At 39.6% G+C, this 10,365-nt stretch overlaps 1 protein-coding gene across 1 annotated transcript; it reads right to left on the bottom strand.

The window, feature by feature from the left end:
* Positions 1 to 5,392: 5,392 nt before the first annotated feature.
* LOC112642486 (olfactory receptor 51E1) lies at positions 5,393 to 10,043 on the bottom strand. Its single transcript, XM_025420123.3, has one exon. It carries the CDS (start codon positions 8,788 to 8,790, stop codon positions 7,837 to 7,839), a length of 954 nt encoding a protein of 317 aa, XP_025275908.3. The 5' UTR covers positions 8,791 to 10,043; the 3' UTR covers positions 5,393 to 7,836.
* Positions 10,044 to 10,365: the final 322 nt, after the last annotated feature.

Raw genomic sequence — 10,365 nt, 5'->3', positions numbered from 1 at the left:
ACATTGGACCAGATGGATTTCACAGATATTTACAGAACTTTCCACCCAAACGCAACTGAATACACATTTTTCTCAAGTGCACAAGGAACTTTTTCCAAAATAGACCACATAGTGGGTCACAAATCAGGTCCTAAAGGATACCAAAAGATTAGGATTGCCCCCTGCAAATTTTCAGACCATAATGCTTTGAAATTTTAAGTAAATCACAAGAAGAAATTTGGAAGTAACTCAAACACATGGAGGTTAAAGAGCATCCCACTAAAAGATGAAAGGGTCAACCAGGAAATTAGAGAAAAATTAAAAAGATTCATGGAAACTAATGAAAATGAAGATACAAAGGTTTAAAATCATTGGGATACAAGAAAAGCAGTCCTAAAAGGGAAATACATCACAATACAAGCATCCCTCAAAAAATCAGAAAAAAACTCAAATACACAAGCTAACCTTGCACCTAAAGGAACTGGACAAAGAACAGCAAATAAAACCTACAACAAGCAGAAGAGGGTTAATAAAGATTCGAGCAGAACTCAATGAAATAGAGACCAGAAGAACTGTAGAACAGATCAGCAAAACGAGGAGTTGGTGCTTTGAAAGAATTAATTAGATAAAAAAGAATTAATTAGATAAACCATTAGCCAGTCTTATTAAAAACAAAAGAGAAAAGACTCAATAAAATCATGAATGAAAGGAGAGATCACAACCAATACCAAGGAAATACAAATGATTTTAAAAACATATTATGAGCAGCTATATGCCAATAAATTAGGCCATCTAGAAGAAATGGATGCATTTCTGGAAAACCAAAAACTACCAAAACCGAAACAGGAAATATCAGAAAGGGGACAAAACATGGAAGACTCCTAACTCTGAGAAACAAACTAGGGGTGGTGGAAGGGGAGGAGGGCGTGGGTGGGGGTGACTGGGTGGTGGGCACTGAGGGGGGACTTGACAGGATGAGCACTGGGTGTTATTCTGTATGTTAGCAAATTGAACACCAATAAAAAATAAATTTATTATTTAAAAAAAAGGAAGAAATAGAAAACCTGAACAGGCCAGTAACCAGGGAAGAAACTGAAGCAGTCATCAAAAACCTCCAAAGACACAAAAGTCCAGGGCAAGATGGCTTCCCAGGGGAATTCTATCAAACATTTAAAAAAGAAACAATACCTATTCTATTTAAGCTTTTCCGAGGGATAGAAAGGGACAGAATACTTCCAAACTCGTTTTATGAGGCCAGCATCACCTTAATTCCAAAACCAGACAAAGACTCCACAAAAAAAGGAGTATTGGAGACTAATATCCCTGATGAACACAGATGCAAAAATTCTCAACAAGATGCCAGCCAACAGGGTCCAACAGTACATTAAAAATATTATTCACCATGACCAAGTGGGATTTATCCCCGGGATGCAAGGCTGGCTCAACACTTGTAAAGCAATCAATGTGATAGATCATATCACAAGACAAAACACAATGATCCTCTGATTAGATGCAGAGAAGGCAATTGACAAAATACAGCATCCATTCCTGATCAAAACTCTTCAGAGTGTATGGATAGAGGGGACATTCCTCAGCATCTTAAAAGCCATCTAAGAAAAGCCCACAGCAAATATCATTCTCATGGGGAAAACACTGGGAGTCTTTCCCCTAAGATCAGGAACACAACAGGGATGTCCACTCTCAGCACTGCTCTTCAACATGGTACTAGAAGTCCTAGCTTCAGCAATCAGGCAACAAAAAGAAATCAAAGGTATTCAAATTGGCAAAGAACTCAAACTCTCCCTCTTTACCAATGACATGATACTGGATATATAAAACCAAAAGACTCCACCCCAAGACTGCTAGAACTCAGACAGCAATTCAGGAGTGTGGCAGGATACAAAATCAATGCCCAGAAATCAGTGGCATTTCTATACACTAACAATGTAACTGAGGAAAGAGAAATTAAGGAGTCAATCCCATTTACAATTGCACCCAAAAGCATAACATACCTAGGAATAAACCTAACCAAAGAGCTAAAGGATCTATACCCTAAAAACTACAGAACACTTCTGAAAGAAATTGAGGAAGACACAAAGAGATGGAAAAACATTCCATGCTCATGGATTGGAAGAATTAACATTGTGAAAATATCAATGTTACCAGGGCAATTTAATGTTTAATGCAATCCCTATTAAAATACCATGGACTTTCTTCACAGAGTTGGAACAAATAATCTTAAGATTTGTGTAGAATCAGAAAAGACCCTGAAGAGCCAGTGGAATATGGAAAAAGAAACCCAAGCTAGGGGCATCACAATGCCAGATTTCAGGTTGTACACAAAGCTGTGTTCATCAAGACAGTGTGGTACTGGCACAAAAACAGACACATAGATCAATGAAACAGAATAGAGGATCCAGAAATGGCCCCTCAACTCTAGGGTCAACTAATATTCCACAAAGCAGGAAAGACTATCCACTGGAAAAAAGACAGTCTCTTCAATAAATGGTGCTGGGAAAATTGGACGTCCACATGCAGAAGAATGAAACTAGACCACTCTCTTTCACCATACACAAAGATAAACTCAAAATGGATGAAGGATCTAAATGTGAGACAAGATTCCATCAAAATCCTAGAGGAGAACAAAGGCAACACCCTTTCTGAACTTGGCCACAGTAACTTCTTGCAAGATTCATCCATGAAGGCAAGAGAAGCAAAAGCAAAAATGAATTTTTGGGACTTCATCAAGATAAGAAGCTTTTGCACAGCAAAAGATACAGTCAACAAAACTAAAAGACAACCTACAGAATGGGAGAAGATATTTGCAAATGACGTATCAGATAAAGGGCTAGTTTCCAAGATCTATAAAGAACTTATTCAACTCAACATCAAAGAAACAAACAATCCAATCATGAAATGGGCAAAAGACATGAAGAGAAATCTCACAGAGGAAGACATAGACATGGCCAACAAGCACATGAGGAAATGCTCCGCATCACTGGCCATCAGGGAAATACAAATCAAAACCACAATGAGATACCACCTCACACCAGTGAGAATGGGGAAAATTAACAAGACAGGAAACTGCAAGTGTTGGAGAGGATGTGGAGAAAGGGGAATCCTCCTGCACTGTTGGTGGGAATGTGAACTGGTGCAGCCACTCTGGAAAGCTGTGTGGAGGTTCTTCAAAGAGTTAAAAATACATCTGCCCTACGACTCAGCAATTGCACTGCTGGGGATTTACCCCAAAGATGCAGATGCAATGAAACGCTGGGACACCTGCACCCCGATGTTTCTAGCAGCAATGTCCACAATAGCCAAACTGTGGAAGGAGCCTCGGTGTCCATGGAAAGATGAATGGATAAAGAAGATGTGGTCTATGTATATAATGGAATATTACTCAGCCTTTAGAGTAATACCCACCATTTGCTTCGACGTGGATGGAACTGGAGGGTATTATGCTGAGTGAAACAAGTCAATCGGAGGACAAACATTATATGTTCTCATTCATTTGGGGAATATAAATAATAGTGAAAGGGAATAAAGGGAAAAGGAGAGAAAATGAGTGGGAAATATCAGAAAGGGAGACAGAAATTGAGAGACTCCTAACTCTGGGAAAGAACTAGGGGTGGTTGAAGGGGAGGTGGGCAGGAGGTGGGGGTGACTGGGTGACGGGCACTGAAAGGGGCACTTGATGGGATGAGCACTTGGTGTTATTATATATGTTGGCAAATTGAACACCAATAAAAATAAATTTATTTAAAAAACTAAATAAATAAAGTTCAATTGAAATAATAAGAATATTAAAAAGTAGTGAAAGGGATTAAAGAGGGAAGGAGAGAAAATGAGTGGGAAATGTCAGAGAGGATGATAGAACATGAGAGATTCCTAACTCTGGAAACAAATGGGGGCTAGTGGAAGGGGAGGTGGGCGGGGGGATGGAGTGACTGTGTGATGGGCACTTAGGGGAGCACTTGACAGGATGAGCACTAGGTGTTATGCTATATGTTGGCAAATCGAACTCCAATAAAAAAATATTAAAGAAGTAAAGATTTAAAAAAAATTAAGGTGTTACAACAAAGAAAAAATGGCAAAAAGTAGTTCAAAGGAAATAGTGAAACAGAGGATTTAAAAGTGAATGAGGGATCCCTGGGTGGCGCAGCGGTTTGGCGCCTGCCTTTGGCCCAGGGCGTGATCCTGGAGACCCGGGATCGAGTCCCACGTCGGGCTCCCTGCATGGGGCCTGCTTCTCCCTCTGCCTGTGTCTCTGCCTCTCTCTCTCTGTGACTATCATGAATAAATAAATAAAATCTTTAAAAAAAAAAGTGAATGAAATCATTGACAGCAAGCGCTGGTAACTGAAAAACATACTATATGGAAAAATTAGAGATATTACACTGAAAAAAATAAGATGCGAACAGGTGTAAATGTGAAAAAGAATGGCCTACTGTCATTCTAAAATGTTATGCTATATGGTAGGCAATAAAAGACCCTCAGTGGAGGAACCTCCACACAGTTTTCCAGAGTGGCTGCACCAGTTCACATTCCCACCAACAGTGTATGAGGGTTCCCTTTTCTCCGCATCCTCTCCAACATTTGTTGTTTCCTGCCTTGTTAATTTTCCCCATCCTCAGTGGATTTTAAGTAGGGGAGCAAGATAATCGGAATTGTGTTTGGAAAAACTCCAGCAAACTACATGGGATTTAGGACTATGCCAAAGATATTCAAGGCAAGAAGACAAATGTGGAGATATAGCAATCCTCTAAGCAAGAGGTAATTGTCTGGACTAGAGCACTAGTTGTCAAAATGGAGAACACAAACATGTTTATGATACATTTCTAAATAAACCTAAAAAACAGGTAACTTATAGACTGAGATCTAATATCATTCGGACTTCTCCAGGACCTAACAAAGATCCAAGTGGCTGAGATGGTAGGGACAGAAATAGCAATGTCCAAACAAAGGAAATGGGGAAGGTAAAAAGATACCCATGTGAAAAGCACATGATGAAGGACTTTGTCCAGAACATACCATAACTTCCAGCCAAATCTCCTAAAAGTGGCAGCCAATCCCTCTCATTCTAGTCCTTAACTCTAGGCCCTTCCAGGTGACCCAGTGAGTATTCATGAAATAAGTGAGGAAGAAGCCAAAGGAGCCCTTCTATAGTTTTGTCTCTATAATTGGCATTTAGTATTTATTAAGAAATTACATAAATAAGGTGGTGGTAGGGGTGGTGGTGGTGGTGTATGTGTGTTTATACTCACAAAATGGCTATGTCACTTAAGATCAAAGCCATGAAACTTTTCCTGAACATATAAACTATCACAAACTTGAAATCCCTTCTAAAATCTAGTGGCTGCATCTTTAGAAAAAAATTAAAATGTGTCTGATTCATCTGTTTATTATCCACGTCTCCAATAGGCTTTCAAATATAAAAACAGATACACTCATCATATGAGTGTATTCATCATATGTCCGTACAGAAGGATGCATACATTCATTCATCATATGTCCATACAGAAGCATGCATACAAACATGTATAAAAAATCTGGAGAAGCGTGCCTCAAGAAGCTCAGTTAATTAGGCATCCAGTTGTTGATTTCAGCTCGTCTTGATCTTGAGGTGGTGGATTCAGGCCTGGAGTTGGGTTCCATGATGGACTCCATGCTGGGCATGGAACCTACTTAAAACAAAAATCTGGACAAATAATCACCAAAATTCTAACAGTATTTGTCTTTTTTTTTAATTTTTTTATTTATTTATGATAGTCACAGAGAGAGAGAGAGACAGAGACATAGGCAGAGGGAGAAGCCGGCTCCATGCACTGGGAGCCCGACATGGGATTCGATCCCGGGTCTCCAGGATCGCACCCTGGGCCAAAGGCAGGCGCCAAACTGCTGAGCCACCCAGGGATCCTGAGTGTTTGTCTTTTAATGTAATAAGTTTACATTTATATCTTGAGAGTGTAAAAGTTTATTTACAGTGATCATATACTGCTTTCCTAATAAGAAAGAGGATCTGTCTCTTTCTCTTTCATTCTCTTTCTCTCAATCCCAGTATCAGGGTACTACTGGGTAAGAGGCTACTTCTCCATCTAAAACAGCCAAAGTCTGCACTGACTCTAGTTTATACTCCTAGTCCTGCTGGCCACCACACATCGGAGCATATCAGATTCCATATGGCTCACAATTCTCATCTTTTAGTTTCCAGTTCAAGAAATCAGATGTGTTCTCTCCATACTCTCTCTACCAAGCAATCTTCCAGCTATAGCCAGGAATTTCTGGCTGGCTCTGTACTATGCTTTCTACTATACTACCTGCTTCTCACACTCATGTACTTCTCTTTGGACCTGCTATGGCACCCTCATGGGTGGTAGTCTCATTTCTGCCCCGTCTATTCCCACTGCACCCATACCTTCTCCTTACCATTCTGCTTCCTTCTAGAAGTGTCGTGTCTACCTTATGAGGCTCATACATAGACCTCTGGGACCATATTCATGCTAAGTATAGCTAGCACTTCTCCTACAGTCTTGTTTTACAAGCACTAATGCTTGGGCTTCCCTGGCAGGCCATTCAGAGCCTAGGAGATATGTGGTGTCCATTTATATGAACTACTCAGTTTCTTTGGAGCCATGCTTGTCCTAATCTTGATTTCTGGCTAGCCACATGGGCCACTGGCTTTGCTCAGCCTCATGATGCCTCCTGCTCTTGGTCCTGGTCTGTGAGAGACCCACCATTTCTGACATGTGCTTCTAGGTGTTCTCAACTGCATTTCTCCATAAAGTGTCTCTCCAGGTATCCAGTGAGTTCCTCCACTTCTAACTACACTATTTTCCAAACTAGCCACTTTTTGGGAATGACCCAAACATACTTCTGCTGCTGCTACCCAGGTAGGTGGAAAATAACAGGAAATTCCTATATGCAATGCTAAATGAGTTAGGAAGGAAATTAAATACCTCCTCTAAAAAATACAAGGCTCTGGAAATGTCTAACTTACTACCTCATGGATTTCTCTGATAGTCCCTCCCCACAGTATGGGATTGAGCATCAAAAGACAATTCTTTGTGACCTCATATAATCCACTGATCCCCGTTAACAGTTTCCCCACTAGCATAATAGTGATACTAAACATATTACTGCCTAGATCAAAAAGTTGATAAGGAAAATAAGCATAGAAAAGTGTCCATGAGCTGTGAAAACTCTCAAAACAGAGTTTTGTAGGTAACTAGTCTTTTCAAGGTTCCATTTCTAATTCCCCTCTTAAGGGCTGGTGCCCAAGAGAACAGAAAGTATTTATTCTCTGTGAAGATTATCTTGAAGAAGGAGATCAAGCTATATTTCTTTTCCTAGGATCCAATATGGTTAGGCATTCTGAAGAAGAAATAACAGTTTTAAGCCAGATTATGACTGTATTATGCTCTTGTGTTTATTTTACTTTGCCATGCTTAATCCTTTGATCAAAATCAAAGATGTGCCATCTTCATCTTAGAATGCCATCTTCAACTTAGAATGCTAAGGACTATCAGTGAAAGCAATTAGAGATCTGTACTAAATGGTTAAGTGGGAAATAATAACCCTCCAGCTACAACTACCTCAGGGTTCTAATAATTATATAGAGAGAATTATAAAGGGAAAATAATATTTTAAAATGGGGATCAGTAGTATATAGTTCTGCCCCTATCCTATAGAGAAATTCTCCAACCAGTTTCATATTTAAAGAATCAGTTGTAAAAAGAAAAAAAAAAGAATCAGTTGTGTTTCTACTAGGGAAGATTTTTTTCCTAATACTGTCTTCCAAAATGTTGATATTAAAATCTGAATTGAAAAACTGAGTAAAAAGGAAGTTTTCATTGACACCTAGAGATCTGAAGTATGGTTGGTCACATGGAAAAGACGAAGGATACGCTGCCGGATCTCCTTTGTCTTGACTCCATAAACAATGGGGTTGAGCACAGGAGGTACAAGTAGGTAGGTGTTGGCCATAATGATGGGCAGGAAGGAGTCATGTCTCTTGCCAAAGCGGTGCACCATAGATAATCCAATGAAAGGTACATAGAATATGAAAACAGCACATACATGAGAGACACAAGTGCCAAATGCCTTTGCCTGGGCTTCACGTGTCAAGCCCAACACAGTCTTGAGGATAAGTAGATATGACAAGGAGATGAGAAGTGAGTCCAGGCCAATGGCAGAGATGATGACAATGAGGCCATAGATGATATTGACACGGATGTCAGCACAAGCCAGCTTCATGACATCTTGGTGTAGGCAGTAGGAATGGGAAAGAATGTTGGAGTGGCAGAAAGGCAGTCGTTTGATAAAAACAGGCAGGGGTGCCATAAGTGCAGTACCCCGTACCACAGCAGCCATGCCAATCTTCATAACACGAGGCAATGTTAGTACAGTGGCATGGCGTAGTGGGTGGCAAATGGCCACATAGCGGTCAAAGGCCATGGCCAGCAGTACTGTGGACTCCATGCCAGATAAAGAATGGATGGCAAACATCTGTAGTAGACAAGCATCAAACTGGATGGTAGTGGAATTGAACCAGAAGATGGCCATCATTTTGGGCATAGATGAGGTGGAGATAAGGATGTCAAGGCCAGAAAGCATGCAAAGAAAAACATACATGGGTTCATGTAGGCTGTGCTCAGTCCGCACAATGTAGATGATTGTCAGGTTACCCAATACAGCAATAAAGTAGAGGGAGCACAAGGGGAAGGCCAACCAGAACTGAGCTTCTTCCAAGCCTGGGAGGCCTATTAAAATAAAATATGTGGCACTGGATTCATTGCCATTGGGGTCCACCATAGTGAAGAAACTGAGCCTCAACCAGTGCCAGGCAATTAGACACTGGAATACAAAAACAAGCCATTGTCAGATGCTCCAGGATCTCAATATCATGCTTTTTCCCCTCCAACTTGATGTCCTATTCTCTGACCCAAACTAACTTCATTGCCTATCCACACTCTGATTCTATTCTAAACTCAATTTAACCACCATTTGTAACTCAAGACCCAGTTCTAATTACTAATCCTACCTCTAAAGTCAATTCTAAAAACAACAGAAATACTAGGACAAAAATTCTAAGTATATTTTAAGTCATTTAATTCACCAAAAATGGTTGTTGACTATTGACTATACTGACTGAGTATACATCAGACTTAGATGATAACAAATCCCATCACTTCCTCTACCCTTTCCTACCCATATGCTCCTCTATGCTCAATACCAACTGTAATTCTATAAAACTAATTCCAATCCAAATGTAGCAGTACTAACACAGAGCAACACTGTAACCTAATTTTATCATTAATATTAATGATGTTTCCAATTCTAACCTTTACCCTAACTTGAACATTAATCTAACACTTAATTCTGGTAGCTATTTCAAACTTGATCTAAAACTTAATACTGCCTATTTTATTATGATAAACCCTAATCTACAGTTTTAAACTGACATACTAACTTTATTCTAAACTCTAACTCTACATTTTACTCTTGCCCAAATGTCCATCTGGAGTCTTACATTGTCCAGACTACCCAGTTTATATCACAAAACAAACAATGGCTGCACTGGATGCCACTGGTATCCCACTAAATCCCCATCACCAAACCTATATATATATATATCCATTTGAGTGATAAAGGCTCACAGTTCTCCCTTTCCCCACAAAATTATCCTTGATCAAATGAGAGACACTTCACCCAGAAGTTATACTATCCTCTAGGACAAATCTAGAGGTCAGTGATTGTCTGACTCAAAGGGCCAAAAGGCCAACTGCTTTGCCTTTAGGTAAGACCAAATCTTGTACTGTGTTCTTCAGAACTTCCTGAAGAACCAGACCTTGCTGAGACCACAGCCTTGCTTAGCTTTCTTCCTCTCCTCTATCCTGCTTCTCTCACTCCTCTTCTCAAGACAGTCATTTGTCATTGTATCATTTAAAAAAGAATCACCATCTCAAGCTCTGTTTCTAGGGGATCCACCAAGTGTAAGAGTAGGACTGACACAGGAAACTAAATCTGAAAGATGGTAGCATTAGAAGCACTGCAGGAAAAACCAATCCTATAGCAGATCCCTGAATCTGGCTACAAAAGTGATGGATCTAAGTAGATACTGTTGAGATGGAAAATATCAGACTTGAGTTTTCTCAGATCCTTTCTCTCTATTGAAATAATTATAGAGTTAACTTACTTCTTCCTTTCCATTTTTCCATCCATAAATATTCATGTACTTCTATGATTTATTATATTATGATTATATAGATTTATACTATACTCATTATATATATGAAAATAATAATCTGGGAACAAGATATCTCCTCTTTCCATTATGGATATAATGTCACTTACTGCTAGGATATATCTAAGATAATCTTATCTTGG

This window comes from Canis lupus, chromosome 21 (genome assembly GCF_003254725.2).
Source record: "Canis lupus dingo isolate Sandy chromosome 21, ASM325472v2, whole genome shotgun sequence".
In the NCBI taxonomy this organism is placed as follows: Eukaryota; Metazoa; Chordata; class Mammalia; order Carnivora; family Canidae; genus Canis; species Canis lupus.
The sequence above is the reverse complement of the archived record's forward strand: the minus strand, read 5'-3'. Positions and strand labels throughout refer to the sequence as shown.

Coding starts and splice junctions, on each gene's coding strand:
- LOC112642486 (XM_025420123.3), bottom strand. CDS start 8,790: ATGGTGGACCCCAATGGCAATGAATCCAGTGCCACATATTTTATTTTA.